The sequence below is a fragment of the Pelophylax lessonae genome, assembly GCF_965119305.1.
Source record: "Pelophylax lessonae genome assembly, chromosome: 12".
Classification (NCBI taxonomy): domain Eukaryota; kingdom Metazoa; phylum Chordata; class Amphibia; order Anura; family Ranidae; genus Pelophylax; species Pelophylax lessonae.
Window position 1 is genome coordinate 99,421,431 of NC_138779.1, and position 21,347 is coordinate 99,442,777.

A 21,347-nucleotide genomic window follows, 5' to 3' on the forward strand; every position below is an offset into this window, starting at 1 on the left:
GACCAGTGACACTAAAACAGTGATTAGTGTTAAAAAAAATGTGCTCTCACTGTATTACCCAGTTGCCGACTTCCTACAGTATATTTACTGCGTCAGTCTGGCTCCTACAGGCAAAGTGACGTAGGGATAATTCACTCGCCTGAAGGCAGCTAGGGGGCGCGCTCCCGCCCCCCATCGTCAGCGGGGAAGCCGCTGCGGGTGTTAGGCGGCTCCGATTGCCACCTGACACGGGCGATCGCTCCCCGCTGAGAGAGAAGGACGGTCTGCTATATAGGATCGCATGTCTCTGTAAATATTTCACAAGTCCAACCCCCATACAGTTAGAATCACTCCCCTAGGGTCACATTTAACCCCTTGATCGTCTATACTGTTAACCCCTTCCCTGCCAGTGTCATTATTACAGTAACAGTGCCTATTTTTAGCACTGATTACTGTAGTAATGTCACTGGTCTCCCCAAAAGTGTCAAAAATGTCAGTTAGGGGTCCGATCTGTCTGCCGCAATGTTGCAGTCCCGAAAAAAATCGCAGATCGCCGCCATTACTAGTAAAAAAAAAAAAAAAAAAAAACGTTAAAAATTACATAAAGTAGACGCGATAACTTTTGTGCAAACCAATCAAAATACGCTTATTGCGATTTTTTTTTTACCAAAAGTATGTAGCAGAAAACAAATTGGCTTAAAATGTTAAAAAATTGTTAATTTTTTAAATTTTTTTTTGGAGAATATCCTATAGCAAAATGTGAAAAATATTGTTTTTTTTTTCAAAATTGTCGCTCTTTTTTTGTTTATAGTGCAAAAAATAAAAATCACACAGGTAATCAAATACCACCAAAAGAAAGCTCTATTTGTGGGAAAAAAGTAAGTTTGGGTACAGCGTCTCACGACCGCGCAATTTTCCATTAAAGTAACGCACTGCCGAATTGCAAAATAGGGCCTGGTCATTAAGTGGGCAAATCCTTTCAGGTCCAGAAGTGGTTAATGACACTGGCAGTGAAGGGGTTACCATCAGGGGGGGGGGGGGGTTTAAAGGGTTAAGTGTCCTCCTAGGGAGAGCTTTCTAACTGTGTAACGGGTGACTTAACTGGAAGAAGACCGAGATCTGTGTTCCTGCTTAGCAGAAACACAAGATCTCCATCTTCCTCTGTGATAGAACAGTGGTCTGCCTTATTTACATAGGCAGACCGTTATTCTGCCTCATGTGAACGATTGGTGGGTCCTGGCAGACGCAATGTTCAATCACAGTGGGAGCGGGTCCCTGGCGGCCTGCACCCCAGACCCTGTGCACGAAATCACATTCAGGTATGTGATTTTGCACAGTAGGGCCACCCTGCCGCAGTATATCTGTGTGGGGCGATCCATAAGTGGTTAAACATTTACTGCAAAAGAAACTACCCGGTACTTCCAGGTATGGAAAAGGTAGCAGGGCAGCTGCTTTGCAGGGAACCCAGAAGCTAGAGGAGATCACTGTAGTAGCTGTACGTGCTACCGTGACTTGCAGCTTCCATGGGAATCCCACAGGTATGGCACATACATACTTACAATGGTGCAAGCTGGACCAATGTAACTATGTAATGGATGACATACCTAAACTTCTGCTTTAATGTAGCAAACCCTATATGAGTGCTGTTATTTTTTTTTTTCCTTTTTAAATTTAGGAACTTAAAAACATTATTTTCCACTTTGAAGACATGACTCATTTTCAGACATCTGGCCTGCTTGGCTCACGTTCCACCATACTAAATACTTTTTTCCATGCAATCAAGGATTTTACTACCTAACAATTTGTACCTGGGCCTGTTGTGGCCTTTCCGCATATCTTGACCTAACTGAATTCCTTCACCATCTGAAAAAATAACTCTTATAATGCCATGATTTCAAGGAGTAGAATCAACAACTAATGCCACATTTATACAGCATTTGATAGTGCAGACTGAATTCTGGGATTCAGAAAAAAGAAAATCGGACTATATAGGCCAAATACGAAGTATATAACCATATGTAAGATCATGAAATTATATTATACAAAAAGTCTAAAAAAAAAAAAAATACAACATGCTGTATATCTATATTTGTAGTTAAAAACATTAACATATTTGTGCTTATGAGTAAAGTCAGCCATATACAGTATATTCATACAGCATGAAGTGTTGACATGCTTTACAGATTCTAATGCTGATTAGAAGTCCTCATGTGTCGACACGTTTCCTCAGGGTGCATGAAAAACAATGCAGAAGTTGTCTAAAAAAGAAGCAAAGACGTTTAAACAAGTAACTGTATAAGTCATTAGTTGATATATACTGTAAGTGCATTCACTGTGTGAGACAAACCTCAGCACCAAAGGTGGGACATAGAGTGAATGCACACACTGTATATATCAAATAATAACTCATATAATTACTGTTTAAATGTCATTGCTTCTTTTTAGGTGACAGCTGAGTGACTGCTTCCTGAGGAAGCCATTTTAAGCGAAACATGTAGACACATGAGGACTTCAATCAACAATGGAACATGTAAAGCATGTCAACAATTCATGCTGTATAAATATATATGGCTGATATACCCATAAGCACAAATATGTGACTGTTTTTTAACTACAATATTTACATAAAACATTTATATACATGTATGGTTTTTAAGGCTTTTTGTATAATAAAATTTAAGGATTTTATATATGGTGATATACTCCATGTTTGGCCTATATAGTCCAAATTCTTTTTTTTTTTTTCTTTTTTCTTACATCAGAGATGTTGGCCATGAGTATCACCCCTACATTTCTACTGGGATTCTGGGATTACAACTCCTAGGGGAAGGGAAATGTGTTAGGTACAGGGACATGGCCTCAGAGCACCTTAACACCATAATGCATATAAATGTTCTGAAATGCATGTGCAGTACCATGCATTTCTATGCATTTTAATGTGCATTGCCTTATATTTATACTGTATGTAATAATGTGTGCTGCAGTGTGAACAAGTCACAAAGAAAACCATTGTTTTCTATATTCCTATGCAGTTAACTGTGTTTAACCAGTGCAGAAAAATGCAGATCATAGACATGGTGTGAATTAAGCCTTAGTATTACCATAGAAGGGTCAGACAGGGTTTTAGGGGGACGAGTCATTGTTTTAATACAATCACTAGCTATCCAAATGCCCTTATTTTGTTAAAAGAAAAGCATGGAGTCTGCCACTACTGACCTCTAATGATAATGTTACCCGCCCAGTGAGATTGCAAAAGACACATCTTTATTGCAGATCCAAATTCAAGACTCAAAACATCATGCCAACTTTGTTTCACCCATAACACACCAGCTTTCTCATGGCATTCAGATCCCAATATATCCAGCAGATGTTTAGTTATACCTTACTGGCTGGAACCACTTTCTTAAAGATACTGAACAGTATGTTCTCAAACTTGAATTACATTTTGAATTATAAAAAAGTTAAGGCATATAAATTTTATTAGGAATTTATATTTAAAAAACCTATGTATATATTTTCTTGGACTCAATTCAAATCAAATTTATGGCATGGCCCACATTGATAAATCAACATAGTTGATACATCATTTCTATCTCAGAAACAGTTCTAGTTCCTTCCTGTCTTCAAGCCAAATGGGCCAGTTTCTGTCAGAGAAATCTTTTAAACCTACTGATGAAGTATTATCACCACCTTGATGGGTATGACCGTTCCATTCATATTTCCTATATGTACCTTACACATATTTTAAATAAATGTCCCTATGACTACCAATTGAAATTATGTAAGAGGAGGACCCATCTGAACAATCTATTTCATTTGTATCAAAGCAGGCAGGACCATACACTACATAGCATGGAAGATCTAAAGGAGATTGTACAGTATGGCCACCTTAAAGCTAGAAGAAGAAAAGTTGGTTGAAATAAAAAAAAAAAGAGGTGGTATAGTGATGAGGGAGGTGTGGTCTACAGAAGTAAAACACACGCTATTCTGTGATGCATTAAGGCAGTGCATGATGGGATATGAAGTTTCCTGGATGGACACATGCTGATACAGGAAATAATGGGCTCAGATGCATTTTTTTTTTTACATTTTGAACAGAAAGGGTGTAGATTCAGAGCTGCCATGGTCAAGGTAAGAGAGAGATAAGCACATTAGGATGGCTTACTCATAAGGATGAATTACTCCAAGGTACCTGGAGCTACAGAAGTCAGTGTGGGCTTGTGTTAAGTTTAATTTAGTTACCATAACATCTATAGTCTGGATACAAGTTCCCTAAAGTCTCTATCAGGGTAATTAGGAGATGTCCTAGGATTGGGTTTCATAACACCATCGCCATCTAGATGTCAACATAATGAAACTGAAATCTTGTTCCATTTTGATTATAAAAGGTAATTTGTGAAAGCTCACAGGTTGGTTCTTCTCTGCATAAAGATGTTTCGTCCTACTAACTTTAAAATACCATGACCCATTGTTAACTTCCTATGTTGCCTGTTTCAATGTGTGAGCCACATTCACGTATAATAATTGTAGGTATGTGGTAGATGTATAGGGGAAGAGATATTGCAACGGCTGCCACAGCGGCCACCTGGACTGCTACACTGTTGGTTGTACCACTTATACAAATGTAGCTGAAACATCACTTGTCGGAAATTCCATTGTATAATTCTTTTTCATTGTTGTGTACCTGATTAGCCACAGAGACTTGAAGCCTGAAAACTTATTGTTAGATGAAAAAAACAACATAAGAATAGCAGATTTTGGAATGGCGTCACTGCAGGTCGGCGACAGTTTACTAGAGACCAGCTGTGGGTGAGTACGCATTTTACATTATGTAGTAATTGTGTTTTTAATGTATAGATATTGTTCATTTATTAAAGAGCATGTGTAGGCTAAATTTCTTTTTTAGTTTTGGTTATAAATTAAAACTCCTGTCAGTTTATTTTTTTCTATCTTTGTCCGGGGGGTTTGTGCCAGTTTGTGTATGGCCAGAACTCTTTAGAAACACCAAGGTCCAGGGTTGGTCGGAGGCTCTATTCACAAGTACCTTTAGGATAAGTGGTTACATTCAAACAGCACTGGCACTGGGCATTGATTTGTATAGTGTACAAATCTGACAGCTGCGGCCTAGGCAGGTGGCATTTAGTACCGCCGCTAATATTCTGATTGTCACTAGTGGCCACCATTGGCTGCACTCATGTGCCCTTGTGAATGTAGCCTTATCAATAGTTCTTTCTCAAGTAATAACTGTAAAAAGTTGAATTTCCCATTGCTATCTGTCTCACCACTTTCATCAGGGCAGTAAGCAGAAAAATATGCAGTAATTCTACAAATGCAGCAAAGGTATTACCAAAAAAAGGTTTCGGTTGAAAAAGCCTAATATACTGTATATAAACGGGTATATAGAATGTGTAGGCGCTTTGCTTGGGCCTTTAGCCTGTTGTATCCTAAAGAAAATCTCTTTGATTCCTAAGAGTTATAATTTAATGACCTTACACAGGAAAGGTCTGAAATGCTGGAAGAGAGCCTTCCATGGGAAGGACAAAGTGCAGGAGATATACTGCAGGGAGATAAGAGGTGAATCCAGGACTAATCTGTTGGAAGGCTGTATGCATTAGATGAGGAAGCAGGTTAACAGGAAAAAGGAGCATTTTCTATGCTATGATACCTTTATGGCAAAAAGTTTATTTTACGGTAATATAAAAAGAACATAGTTATTACATTTATGGGGCACAAATGTGAAATGTGTCCCTTACTTATACCAGTAGGTCTGTTAGTTCCTAAATATATCCTACTGTAGCCAAGGTTGGGGGACCCCTGAACAAATTATGCTTTTTCTTTTCTAGCTTAGTCAATAAACTCTGCAAGACATTATTTTTAGTCTGGAAAAATCAGATAAAATGCGATACTGCAGTCCACAATTTGCATTAAGGTGCTATCTATTTTAAAAGACGCCCCAAAACACCTTGCTAGCACATCACAATATAAAGATGGGAATTATCTGTGCGTTGTGGTTTGTTTAGTTGAAAATTTAGTTTGTGTATGATTTTGTCTTGCATTGGCAGCTTATTTAAAATATATGATCTGATTAATGAGTAAAATAGAACACTGCAATGTACTAAAGAATTGCATTGGGGGAATGAGTGTGCATACATGGTGCATCAACTGTGCATTTTCCGTGCTTCAAGCTACAGAGACACCTGTTCTAGGACATCTGTAAATTGGAGAACCCCTTCATTTCGTACACTCACGGGCCACTTTATTAGGTACACCCTGCTAGTACCGGGGTGGACCCCCCTTTGCCTTCAGAACTATTCTTCATGGCATTGATTTACCAAGGTGTTGGAAATTGGTGATACAAGGCAGGATGAATCCATGCTTTTGTGTTGTTTACACCAAATTCTGACCCTACCATCTGAATGTCACAGCTGAAATTGAGACTCATCAGACCAGACAACATTTTTCCAATCGTCAATTGTCCAATTTTGGTGAGCCTGTGCAAATTGTAGCCTCAGTTTCCTGTTTATAGCTGACAGGAGTGGCACCCAGTGTAGTCTTCTGCCTGTAGCCCATTTGCTACAAGGTTGAATGTGTTGTGCATTCAGAGATGGTATTCAGCATACCTTGGTTGTAACGAGTGGTCATTTGAGTTACTGTTGCCTTTCTATCATCTCAAACTAGTCTGCCCTTTCTCCTCTGACCTCTAACATCAACAAGGCATTTTTGTCCACACAACTGCTGCTCACTGGATATTTTTCGGACAATTCTTAAACCCTAGAGATGGTTGTACTTGAAAATCCCAGCAGTTTTTGAAATACTCAGACCAGCCCGTTTGGCACCAACAACCATGCCACGTTCAAAGTGACTAAAATCCCATTTCTTCTCCATTCTGATGCTCAGTTTAAACTTTAGCAAGTCATGTTCTCCACATCAAACATTGCATTTCTGCCATGTGATTGGCTGATTAGCAATTTGTGTTACCAAGCAGTTTAACAGGTGTACCTAATAAAGTGGCCGGTGCCGTAATAAAGTTGCCAGCTTTCTCTAGGTCAGGAAGTGAAAGGAAATCTCCCCAAAGGGACATATACAGCAAAAACCAAACTGACAGGGGTTTTACCCATTCTCTATAGCCAAAACTAATGACGAAGGCTTTTGACTACACATGCACATGAAAGATTACTTTATGTACTTATATGTTATTTATAGCAGGTTTTTAGAATTTTCTGGTTTCATGGGTTCTTTAACTTTTGCATACAATTGTATAAGGTTGTTGGAAGTCTTCTAGGATTTGTTGTGGATAAATGAACTGAAATTAAAGGTGTTTTGGGTAGAATTGGGAAGGATTAGTTAGGTTGTATTGCTGTGTGGGTCCCCATTAGGAAAATTCCATAGATTTCCTGTGCCAATACCAGTAGTCTTTGAGCAAAAGTTAACACTGGAGAACCAGGCAACAATACAAACCTTACATTGGTTCTAAACACCTTCCCAGTTTACTCAAACCCCCCAAAATCTGTGCTGGATTTCCATTTTAATTTACTGGATCAAAACATTACCATATCATCTTCCAAAATTAAAGCTGTGAATACCAGTATTTGTATGGTCCAGTCCATTTTTAAACATCATTATTGATTTTTCAATTAGTGTCTTGGGTAGTATGCCATTTCCACAGCTTAACTACCCTATATTAAATCTAAAGAATGGTGTTGGCTTTAGCAACACTAAAGAAATGACAGAGGATTAGGATTGGTTGCTAAAGACAATATCTCACCCTGAGTTTAAGCATGCAACGTGTGAGTACCCTGTGTTTTGTTCTATATGTCTTCATGCCATTTACCACGGACTTCCAATACTGTATATGCTTCAAACTTGTCAGAGGCAAATGTCATACATGTCACCGCCATGAATTTGTTGCATCAGAACTGACATGCTCACTGATGTTACAAGCCATGCATGTCTACATGATTGGAATATCCGTACATACATTGGGGATAACAGAGCTACTAAACAAGTTCTTCACTTTATCCTGCTGTTAACACCCCTCTTCTTTCTCTGTCTTTCCCTTTCCTGTTGTTTTTTTCATGCCTTACTCCCCTGTGACCAGGTCTCCTCACTATGCATGCCCTGAGGTGATCAAGGTAAGTGTAACTGACTTCTGGCTATCCTGCAATATTCCGTTTTCCTCTCATTTCTTTGTTAAAGGCAGTAGAGTAAAGACAGCAATGGCTCAGGAAGCACCACTAATGGGACCATGTCCCTGGGATGACCAGCGCTGATGCTGATCCAAGATTAATTGCCTTAGTTGTTGCCCCACTGGAAGCATTTTCCCTTACCGGCTAGAAGAGGGTTTTGTGTTCACAAACTAGTTATATGGCATTAGGGAATTGTGTGTATGATAAATGAGAGGCATTTTATGGTGAGTACTGCTTGTGCCCCAATACACCTACCCCATATCAGCCATGACTGTTTTTTCATATTATGGATATCGGAGAAAGTAGGTTCTGTGTTTGCTTATTAATTCCCTGAACCTGACCTGCTTGCACTCCATGCCACCTGAAAAAAGGTATAACCTCACCTTACAATACATACAGCTCTAAATACCTTGTTAACAGTGTTGGGGGTAACTAGTTACAAAGTAACTGATTACAGTAACTACATTACTTTTTTTGGTAACAAAGTAATGTAACTAGTTACAATACTAATATTGGTAACTACACTACTTTACTAGGCTATAGGAAGTAACTACACTACTTTACTAGGCTATAGGAAGTAACTACACTACTTTACTAGGCTATAGGAACGCGCTTTCCTGCGTTACCCAAGCCGTGCGATACAATCGTTATTTCGAAGAATAGAGAGGGATGAAGTTTATGACTTTTTGTTGCACTTTATGTTTTATTCTGGTTTTTTCAGGTTTTGTTCTCATGTTTCCCAAAGCCTGTGTTTATACAATAAACTCTATGCAGAAAGAGTGCCATGTATCTTCTTCTATACGGTCAATTAAGAAAGAGGAAAGTAAAGTAATAAGTAGTGAAGTTACTTTTCAAATGCAGTAACTAGTAAAGTAATCTCATTACAATTTACAGAAGTAACTAGTAACTAATTACATTTTTTGAGTAACTACACCAACACTGCTTGTTAACAAGAAATTTTAAGGGGCCCTAGGTCAGGTGAGGCTAAATTTACAAAGCTATAACATATGTTTTTCACTGGAATAAACCTTATCTTTAGTCATATGACATGATACGATATTTGTAGCTCTCATTGGCTGTCACTAGTAAAGATCACAGTAATTTAGACAAATAGCAATCATTACAGCTTTAAGGCAACGTGTACACGGGATGTTTTAAAACGCTGGAATTTAACAGCTATGTAAAAGGACGTTTAAAACGTCCGTTGTGTCGCGTTTGCAGCCGCGTTTAGCGGACGTTTGTGTTTAGATACGTTTTTAGAGGTCAAAAAATCATTCCCCTTTAAAATGGAAAAACGCAAGTGCGAAACGCGGGTGATCGCGTTCGGTCGCGTTTTGCGTTTGAAACGCCGGTAAACACACGTTCTGAACATCCTGAACGCAAATAATTGCTTTCCAAAAAACAACACTGAACTCAACTGCCTCTAAATGACTGTAAACGACTCAGTGTACATGGACAGATAAGATAACAGAGGAGGGTTCAGGGGCTTCTGAAAAAAAACGCCCAACTGCTCCAAAACGGTTGTTTACAAGTAGCAGTGTACATGAGGCCTAAGTGTAAATACACTTTTCTTGAGAAAAAAATTATCCTCTGAGTGATCTACGTACATTGCAAGGACTACAAAAACCTTTGTTGCAGATTCCTACCTTTTGTTATTATGAAGAAATCACTGTTTGTTTCGATGTGTTTCTCTGCTGAGCGAGTCTAATGGGAGTGGTCTCTTAGTTTTAACCAGCTGCTGCAGAATCGGGGCTCTAATGAGGAAAGTGGCAGGGTCTGTGTCCCTTTAGACATTATTTCCTGTTTGGAGTTTCTTACAAAAAATTAAATTTTTGTTGCAGGGGATGCCAAAAAATCAGACTTGTATCATAGTGTAGACTTCTGGGAAAATGAGTGAGCCAAACACACAAGCAGGAAATGATGTTTCTGGGGTGTGGTCAGTATACATTCTGTGTACAGAACTCCTCCAGGTAGCCATATTGCATTGCATTTCACAGAAAATTGCAGAGCTGTAGTTTGAAAAGGAAATTACATTTTTAATAACATTCAATTACAATATGACTATAGCAATTGTATATGCTATATATATATTTATTTATTTTTGCCATTTTAAGTTACCTTTTAACCACTTCTGGACAGGAAGGTTTTCCCCCTTAATGACTAGGCCATTTTTTACAATTCGGCACTGTGTTACTTTAACTGACAATTGTGCGACGCTGTACCCAAATAAAATTGATGTCCTTTTTTTTTCCCACAAATAGAGCTTTCTTTTGGTGGTATTTGATCACCTGTGCGATTTTTATTTTTTGCGCTATAAACAAAAAAAGAGCGACAATTCTAAAAAAAAAAAAAAAAAAAATTTATTTTTTCCTTTCTGCTATATAACATTCTCAAAAAAAAAAAAAAAATGTAAAAATCTAATTTTTTCATCGTTTTACTCCAAGTTATATCCTGCCACATATTTTTGGTAAAAAAAAATCCCAATAAGTGTATATTGATTGGTTTGTGCAAAAGTTTTCACATCTACAAACTAGGGGAAAGATTTATGTCATTTTTATTTATGTATTTATTTATTTATTTTTACTAGTAATGGCGGCGATCAGCGATTTTTAGCGGGACTGCGATATTGCGGTGGACAGATCGGACACCTAACTGACATTTTGGACACTTTTGAGGGGATCAGTGACATTACTACAGTAATCAGTGCTAAAAATATGCACTGTTACTGTACTAATGACACTGGCAGGGAAGGCGTTAACACCAGGGGGGACCAAAGGGTTAATGTGTCCCTAGGGGGTGCTTTCTACCTGTGTGGGGAATGGGCTTATGGAATATTACAAGGTAATAGCTCAGATTGTATTGCATCTGTTTTCCTGATCAATTGAGCCTGACAACTTGGAACCTCTTCAAACATATGCTGGGGATTTGTACAGGTGTGCTCTTTCTCTTGATCCATTAGGTGATTTAAAACACATTTCGATTGAGTTTATTCGTGCACCTTGATCTATAAAAGAGCACACATACCTCTCTAAGATCAGCAATGATTAAGCACTTTTTGTGAAACGCGTCTGCTGAACTGTGTGCTCCTGTCCTATGTCGATTTTTGGACCTGTGATTTTTCAATAAAATATTGTTTCTTTTATCGCTGAAGGTGCTGCTTTTTCTTTGTTTTGACTTATGGAATAAACACAAGGACCTTTGTTCCTAAATAAGAGGAACACAGGATCCCTGTGTTCATTGCTGATAAAAAAGGCAGTCTGCTGTGTTTACAACTGCAGACCGCCGTTCTTTCTCCATGGGGAGCGATCGTGGGTGCCTGGCGGCAATAGAGGCCACCGGACCTGCAGATCAGCTTCCCCTGTGGCGAATGGGGAGCACACGTGCCCCCACCCGCGGTTCCGTGAAGCGACGTACAGGTATGTCGTTTCGCAGGATTGAACTGACCTGCCGCTGTATATGTACGGCGGCTGGTCGGCAAGTTGTTTGAGTTGAATTGAGCCCGTTTTGTGTTGGGATCCACAAGAGTATAACTACAACCCTAGTAAAAGTTAAAAAAAAATATTTTCTAAATAGCTTCTATTACCAGTTTTGCTTCCTCCTGCCTATACAGTCCTACACAATAAATCTTTAAGATTTATTGCATCCAGAACAGAGAAAGGTTGACATTATGTTTGTTTTAATGTAGTGTGCGCATGTAGTTAGCTGGACTTTGCAGTCTTCATTTAGACACAACATTCCATGTCCCTGCTATCCTACATGCAATGAGAAACATTTGTGCTTTACATGGAAACCTTATGGTCCTTAGGGAACAAAAAAAGCTTTAAGTAAATTTGCAAACAAGTAGAGTTATGCTTTCTAGATCAGATCATTATACCTAAAAGGAAAGTTGCACTGAGCGGAATATAAGGCTCCCAATGGTAACCTTTTTCGGGAACATGCAGCAAATTAAGTGAAAACACCTGACCTGCTCATTATTTTCAGGTCAGTAACTTAAAAAGTCCTAAAGCTGCCAAATTGTAAAAATTAACATTTTTAGAAGGAAAGGTCAGCAATGGCAGGCTACATGCAGTTAGTACAGGTTTCAATATAATATAAGGCTTATAGTAAACATGATCAGTAAGAATGAGGACAGCTAAGCAGCATGCCAGCATCATGTTAGAGATGAGCAAGGCTGCTCTGTTTGTTTTGCTGAATCCGGTTTAAAATTTGCAGGACCCAAACTCCATTAAAGTCTATAGGGGTGAATCTTGTTAGTAAATGCCAGGCATTTTTACAGCTAATAGGAAAGCTATTGTAAAAATGGCATAGCATGCTGGGCACAGTCATGGGGGACATGTACCAATGCCAAAAAAAAAGTTTTTAAAATTTCGTACATCTGGGAGAGGCTCGTTTTTATATGGCTTCGAAAGTGGCTTGGAAAAAAAACAAAAAATCTTTAAAGATTTGGGGATGCTTTATAGATGGCAGTGGAAACAGACTCGCTGGTTGTTCATATTTGACTGTTGAGTTATTTTTTTTCTTTTACAATTAGTTTGGCTCCCATACAGCAGTAGCACTTCTATCTGGTTCATTTTGGTTAAATAAGGTAGATTTAGGAGGGCCGCATGGTAATTTTAGATAGGTATTGGCCAGTGGTTTGCTGACTGTCACTCTTTGCTGATGCAAAGCTGTCATGCTTTTTGCCAATTTCTATGAAACTCTCATTAAGATTTAGGAGACTGTAGTTGATACAACAGTGTCAAATTGGCCAGTGACAGGACAGTCTTAACCACTTTAGCTCCGGAAGGTTTTACCCTCATAATGACCAGGCCATTTTTTGTGATATGGCACTGGGCTACTTTAACTGACAATTTCACAGTCGTGCGATGATGTACCCCAAAAAATTGATGTATTTTTTTTCCCACAAATGTAGCTTTCTTTGGTGGTATTTGATCACCTCTGCTATTTTTTATTTTTTTTGCTCTATAAACAAAAAAAGAGCGGTAACTTTGAAAAAAAAAAACAATATTTTTTACTTTCTGCTATAAAACATATCTAATAAAAAAAATGTAAAAAAATCGAATTTCTTCATAAATTTAGGCCAACATGTATTCTGCTACATATTTTTGGTTAAAAAAAAAATCCCAATAAGCGTATATTGATTGGTTTCTGCAAAAGATATTGCATCCACAAACAATGGGATATTGTTATGAATTTTTTTTATTATTTTTTTTTTTTTTACTAGTAATAGCGGCGATCAGGGACTTATAGTGGGACTGTGACATTACGGTGGACAAATTGGACACATAACTGACACTTTTTTAGGGACCAGTGACATTATTACAGTGATCAGTGCTAAAAAATATGTACTGTTACTGTACTGACACTGGGAGGGAAGGGGTTAACATCAAGGGCGATCAAAGGGTTAAATGTGTTCCCTGGGACTGCTTTCTAACTGTGTGGGGGTTGCTCTGACTGGGGGAAGACAGATATCGGTGACAAGATCGCTGTCTTCCTCCCTGTTAGAACGGTGATCTGCCTTGTTTACATAGGCAAACTGCCGTTCTGTGTCTCTCGGGAATGATCGTAGGGGGCCCGCGGACATCAGGTCCACCAGGGCTGTTGATTGGCTCCCCCTCTAGCCAATCATGCACCCCCCCCCCCAGGAGTCCCTGCACAAAATGACGTGCAGGTAGGTGATTTCGCGCAGGGGAGCTGACTTTCTGCAGTAAAAATACGTTAGTCAGTCAGCAACTGGTTAATAAACAAGGCTAAAATTACACAGTCCACGGGAAGGTTTTTTCGTTCCAGAAGTAAGAGACCACAGATGACAAAGCAGTGTAAATTTGCCAGCCACAAGGCTAGGTCGGTATGTATTAGAGACACGTGGCAAAATCATGTGTTTTAGTACTAGCATTAACCACTCCAGCCCCGGAAGGTTTTACCCGCTTCCTGACCAGGCCATTTTTTGCGATACGGCACTGCGTTGCTTTAACTGACAATTGCGCAATCGTGTGACGTTGTACCCAAATAAAATTGATGTCCTCTCTTTTCTGGCAAATAGAGCTTTTTTTTGGTGGTGTAATAATGTGAAGGCACCTGGTTTATAGGTAAATATCACACTATGAAATGACCTGCTGCCACTTTCAATGTGTATGTGACACAAATAAATAGAATAAATAAAGATAAAGTAGGCACTGGTACAAGTGTTGTAGGGTAATCAAAAAAATTGAAGTAAATATAAGTGGTTATGTTGAATGCAGTGCTGTCAACTGTATACAGGTTAAGGGCACAAAAAAATCACTTTCCACATGAAAAACCATATAAGGGTGAAGTGCCCAAATAAATCACCTTACACAAAAAATGCTAAAGTGATCACACTTGGAATATAAACAGTGTGGTACGTGATAAGAAGGAATTAATCTTATAAAAGTGTATACATAACAAAGTTAAATAAATAGTATAAAATGCAAAGCATATGTGCAACAAAGTGTTATCAAAAATATAAGTCCATGTAGGATATCCCAGAGTGTGTGTTCTAATCAAAGAAATCCACCTCATGAGCCGTGACAATAAAATATGATCACCAGAAATAGGCAGGTCAGACAGACCTAAACCACTTAATATTCACTCCAGATCCCTGTGGTATGCATTCTCCTCCTCCTTACTCCTCCCAGGAAAGGCTCTCTGGGATCAATCACGGAAATAGACAGGTCACACAGACCAACAGCGCTCCATATCCACTCTGGATCCCCGGGATATATACAGTACAGTACATCTGCATGTATAGCAGAGATGTGCTGTTTACTTTTTCTTTTTTGTTAATTTTGCCCAGAAATACACTTTAAGCCAATTTCTTTTACATGTACTATATATGAAAAAAAAGTGAAAAAAAGAAATAGATGATAGTTGCCCATTAACATTGGTCCCCATAAGTCTAATAACATCACTATGTGCTGTTTGATGACATCATCACAAATAGCAGTTGCATCTGCATTTGGTAATTTAAGCTTCACTATAGAAAATAGAATTTTGTTTTTATTATTTTTTTATTATTAATATTTTTATTAATTCATTATTTTTTATTATTAAAATTTTTATGAATGTATTATTTTTTTGCAGTTACAGTTGTAGGTCATCACTGGTCAGTGGGCCACAAAAGATATACAGATGGCCAAACACATTTGGTGTTTGCTTCATTATTTCCATGCTGTAGTTGACCAAATGTAGCTGAACACTGAATTACACATGTGCCCATTTTGGCAGACATGATTAAGTCACATTGGAATTGGGCCATTATAAATTGGGTCAGCCAGTAAACTCAGTCAACATATGTGTAACAAAGTTGGCCAGCCAAGCTAACAGTCTAATTCAGTCATTCAGTTCAGCACCTAAATTAAAGGGTTTGACTGTATGATTAACTTGTATAGCCAGCTATAACTAGAAACACTATCATACTTATTCAATAAAGCAGAGCAAAAGGCAAGGAACAGTAATGCATATGTAGCGCTACCCTTGTAGGAGCCGCTGGATAGGATGGGTCCTCTGTTCTTCTCCAGAACCTCAGCCCCTCTGATACACCAGGTTAAGTGTACATATATACAATATCACAGGAAATCACTGAAAGTAATACTCAGTACTCAATAGTTGTGCAATATCAAAGGAAATAGGCACCAAACCAGATAGTAAAGGCAAACTTAATATATTGTCACCCAATATGGTTGGTACCTAGGCAAACATAAAATGGATTAATGCTTCATGTACACTACAGCTCCTAAACTTGACCTTAGGAGCTTTTGGTGTTTTTTTGCCAAAGCTCCTAAACTTATCCATAAAAGCCCATGTGTCCATGTACACATAGGCTTTTATGATCGTTTAAGAGCTGCTGCAGCTGCTGAAAGCAGAAGAATTGTGTTCAAGATAGGAGTAATAGGCTATGTGTACATGAAGCCTAATAATAGTAGTAACACAATTTAGCATACAAAGTGATTAATAGTAAGGACGAGGCATAAGATGGGATTTGGCGTACAGGTCAGCATAAACAGTAGCAAGGCTGCCCTTAAGTGCCGCAGCAAGCAGTAGTAATGTTTCATCTCCTGTGCAGGAACTAGACTCCCAGAGCGCATTTATGGTGTTGATGCTAGTCCTAGACCTACCGGGTATGCACTGTTCAAAAGAAAAAGGAAGATGGTAGCAGAGGGGGCAGAGGGGAAAAAAGGGGGCTTGCAGAATAATTAATATGGGAGGGGCAGCCCTTTGAGATGTTCGTCTGCTGGCTATTTGTACGGTCCTTTAAGAGCGTTGACAAGCCCAGTTAACCTGCATGCAGAATAGGTACAGTATCGGTATGGCATAGTCTCAGCACTGGTTCAAGGTAGAATACATGAAGAAAATTTGAACGCCTGCACTCTGCAAGAGTACTACTTTATTAATATCCAAATAAAAGTAAATATGCAGGCAAAGAAGAGCACAGGGCATGAATAGAAAACTCAATGCGTTTCACACTAATTTAGAGCTTACTCATGACATGTCATGAGTAAGTGCTAAATTAGCACAAAACCTGTTGACTCTTCTATGCACCCCCTGTGCTCTTCTTTGCCTGTATATGTGTTTTTAAATGGATAATAATAAAGTGGTACTCTTGCAGAGTGCAGCCATCCTAAGTTTCCTCTGGGCGTTGCACCAGATGGACTGAGGATAGCATGGGATTATACATCAGACCAACCCAGGGCAGTGTCTACCTGTCTACTGTTGCAAGGTAGATGTGCTTCAGATGTGGTAAAGTTTCGCTATAATGTGGTATAGGGTTGGTATAGGTGTAGTCTAGATTTGGAGTGTAGTATTGGTGTGACATGAATTGGGTACACTTGGTACTGCTCTCAGTGGCTCAGTCCCAGTTAGCAGTATCAGCAATGGGCGAATAGCCCTCCCACCATTCCCAGGGATGCTGTGGTGACCTCTTGCTGTAAAAGGGGAGCCCCCCTCACTCTCTCCCCAAAAGCCTTCAGTGATCAGTGGTGGGAAGCAGAAGGTGAATGGACGCTCCAGTCTCCCTGTGTCAGCAGTGCAGGTGCTGTGATATGGGCAGTGCTGTGCTGCCCCCGGGTGTCCTCACTCCCAGTCTCAGGCTCAGACCTCCGCTGGTATGGTCTCCCACTAGCAGGTCAATATCCAGACAGAAGTGCTCTGTTTCTAACTCCCTCGGTGCTAAGAGGAAGAGCTTTTCTGGGCAACTTAATAAAAACCATCTCTCCACTCCTCTTACTGTACAATGTCTATTGAGATCTACTGTATTGTGTAAGAGGTCTATTTATCCAATTATATGGCTGCCATCTCAATCTATAACTCCCAGGAGTCTCAGCACTCTTCATAGAAGTCTATTAGCTTGCTTGCCTTTAGCTCTCCCCCTGCTGGCGGGAGGAGAATGGTGGAGCATAACACCAGTGTCTCAATAGAGGGAGAGAAGAATAAAAGGCAATGTCTCCTTCTCCATATTGCTGTAGCCTAGCATCTGGCTACACATAGCATTTTATTTTTAGTTTTTTGAATTTTATTTGGGTGCTGAATATTTTAAAAAATAATTAAGACCCTTCTACCATTGGAAAAAACTCCACCCTTACTGCGACAAAAACGTGTTTTATTTTATTATTTTCCTTTCTACCTGCTATAATGTTTAACTGATTGATTTTTTTTTTTAAATACCAGAATAATGTACTCTAAAAATAATGATAAAAAATATACGTGAACAAACTTACAAAGTAAAGGATTTACCTAGCTTCTATCTTGATCAAGGCACTCTACTTGGAGTTCTCTTTAAAGTTTGGCCTGTGTGTGGCCCCTCTTCCTTTCATAAGGAGTTGGTTGCATAACAATCAGGAAAAAGCTTTATCAACAATTAGAACTTTTCTTGGGCTGCTATATTTAGCCCATGCTATCAATTAGCACTTTATGGAGGGGACTGACAAAGACACTGGGGGTTTCAGATACTGCATTGTGGATCGTCTGCTATTCCAATGAAAAGATACATGAAAAACCCTGTTACTATGCTGTATTTAGCCTATTTCAGAAGCTCCTTATTTTTTCTTGGCTTGAATAGATCAGGGTTCCTTGGAGAACACCTGTAGTCTGGTACAGTGAACAATAGCGTTGGAGTCATATATATATATATTTTTTTTTTTTTAAATGTAAGCATCACATAAAGGTGTTTTCTTTAACTGGCCAATATGTTATTTGTAAGGATGAAAATGTTTCCATCTTGCCTGTAATTTGTTGAGCTTCCAGCAAGGATCAAGAATAGGAGACACTGTGTTTTTTATGTGTCATGCAATGAGACACCATATGGTAGTAGAGGAACACTGATATGACGTGTGGTGACACACTGGGATAACAAATTGCTGAAGGCATGTGGTGTAGCTGTGCAGGTAATCAGAGCATTTACAGCACTTTCTTCTGAAGACACTGTGTCCCCAATGCTGAACTGAGAGCACCAAAACAATGTAATTTCTAATTCATTCAGCCTTTCAGACCTTCAGCATTATAGACACTCTACTTTTGCACTGGTGCTAACCTAGGCAAAGTCTTTACATAGTGGATTGACAGTCATGATTATTGTACAGTAGAAACCTGCTAAGTACTTTTTACACCTGAACTTGCTCACATAGTAGAGCAACAATGTCTTTTTCAGAACAACGACACTTTAAGTAAAGAGTTACTTTAACATTACATATAACACCCCTTTTTTGGCAGTTAGAAAACAACACTAGCTGCAGATCAGTATAGAGCAGTCATTAAAAAAAAAAAAATGAAATAACTTACTGTGGCCATTGGGCTATTGTCAGACAGTGGAGCTGGCAGACTGTGGGAGCCAGCAATAGGTGCAGACCTTTCCTTTTTTTTAGGATCGCCAGTGGTGTTCATCGGAATAGACGCTGGATCTACACCGGGGGGGAATTTTTTTTTTTTTTATATAAAGGAATTATCAAAAACTCTTCCCTTCATGTTGAGCAGCTGATTAGTCTAAGGATGGGGCTGCCACTCCTTAAAACCAGCTGTTGTTAAAGATGCTGGCTCTCAAAATTCGCATCTGAACCGTATGTGGTAATTGCAGCTGAAAGGCTGAACAGCTGCTTTGGAAATCTGCAGTAAAAAAGGTCCCCCTGTCCCCCAAAACTGGGGTAATGCGTAAGGCAAATTAGGTGGCCGTGAGGCCTCTGTAAGAGTGAGGCCTTAAGGGGACTGCCTAATTAAAGAGCCAGCTCTGAGTTCAACCAATATTCTGCTGGCTGCAATCAATTGCGCGCTAGGCCCAATCCTATGTAGAGTTTAATTAGCACAGGATATAAAAACTCCCCTTATTGTTGCTGTCATCTGTTAACACAGAAGCCAGCAGAGGAAGTTTTACAGTATTCACTTCCTCTGCAGTTCTGATGAATGAAATCTATTGCAGAACGTCATAATTCCTCCACTGATTTCTGTGTTAACAACAGCAACAATCCTGTGAGCGTTAGTGTCCTCTGCAGGAGGTCTGGTCAGAGTCAGGCAAAACGCAACTCCCTCCCCCTTCCCAGATGAAAATACTGTGCCCTGGGCAGCTTCCACTCTTGCCCCCCCCCCCTCCTCCCAGCCCTGAGTAAATTTGACCATCACCAAACATTTATTACAGGTAAATCTTTCTGGTGCTTGTGTTTTAAATGATAGTGGATGATTAGCTACTAGGAAATTCTTGGTGAAAGACACATTTACTGCTTTATAAATATGCTCCTTCCACTTCTGCCCACTTATCACTGTATGCGCCAATGTAAAGATCGCCTATGACGTTGATCAACATAAAAAAATCGAATTACATGCATTGGATAGTTCAAGTTTCTACTGTATATGCATAAAAGATCAAGGAAGGCAGCATATACTATTTAGAGATTTGAGTAAGTGAATATCCTTAGAATATTTAGCTGTAATGTGGAGTTGAGCTTTTGAAATGAATGTTATTGGAGTATTTTTTTCCATCCAGAGTTAACAAATAGTCATTCACCTATTACCTGCAGATTATTTCTTTGCTTTCCTGTGCTGCATTTAATTTTGAACGATCACATTTCCCATTATTATAAGCATTAGCTTTGGAAATCTAGTTGTATTTACACAAGGCTATTAGAAAATAAGCTTTCTATGGAAAACTTGTTCAACAGTGCCCTAGCAAATTTCTATCTAGTTCATATATACTGAATAATCACTGATCATTGGCTACATTTATAAATGTGTAATTTTCTGTAATCATTTTTATATTAAATTACAATTATATTCTGCTTTGTAGCTAAAAATTCAAACAAACTGAAACGAATGTCTGATTGCACTAGTTGCTGAAACAGGAAATAAAGGGCAAAAGAGACGTGGCAGATATAAAATCATAGTTACAATATATACCATTTCCTGCTTTGGTCATTTCAATTATTTGGTGAAGGAAGTGTAAAAAAAAAAGAGTCAAGCCAAGGTCAGGAGTATGTAAAGATGCAGAGAGCTAAAATTCTCAGTAATCAGGGTAAAGTAGACAAAGTGAATATAGGGCAATATAAAAAAAAAAAAAAAACATCTGCCCATTTAACTTTTTTATTGGAAACTCGAAAAAAAAAAAGGGTATTTAATGTAAAAAACAATCTCTCAATCCCACCTACCACACCCAGACAACCAATAAGCAAAGTGATATTTTTATGTAAGGATGCAGAGAGCTTAAATACTCAGTATCAGGGTAAATTAGATAAAGAGAACATAGGACAATAATAAAAAAGAACCATCGGTCCATTTAACAATTCTTTTTGTCAACTCGGAAAAGAACGGTCTGCCCATTTAACTTTTTTATTTGAAACTTGAAAAAAGAGTATTCAATGTAAAAAAACAATCTGTCAATCCCACCTACCACATTCAGACAACCAAAAAGCAAAGTGATTTATTTAAAGATTCAGTAGAATCATAGGTCAGGGGCTTCATTAAGGTCTTAATGTATGTGGAGATCACAATTTTATTTGCCACCTTTACAACACATTTTGTGGATGTTTTCTCCTACCTAGGTAAAGGTCTGCCTGGAACTACTGTTGTTTTTAGCCAGGCTTTGCTATAGTGCAGCAGGCCACCCAGCCAACTTAATAACACCTCCTTGGGCTGACTGGTCTCTGGGAATTGATTTAGGGGCAGACTCGATGAACCACTTAAGCC

General features: G+C 38.8%; 1 protein-coding gene across 4 annotated transcripts in view; it reads left to right on the top strand.

Moving 5' to 3' along the window:
• LOC309568640 (serine/threonine-protein kinase BRSK2-like) overlaps positions 1-21,347 on the top strand; it is a 496,199-nt gene that overhangs the window by 369,717 nt on the left and 105,135 nt on the right. For all 4 annotated transcript variants that reach the window (XM_082274362.1, XM_082274364.1, XM_082274365.1 and 1 more), the window contains 2 exons: positions 4,672-4,788; positions 8,078-8,111. In XM_082274362.1, coding sequence (XP_082130488.1) covers positions 4,672-4,788; positions 8,078-8,111 — 151 coding nt within the window. The remainder of the gene's footprint in view (positions 1-4,671; positions 4,789-8,077; positions 8,112-21,347) is intronic.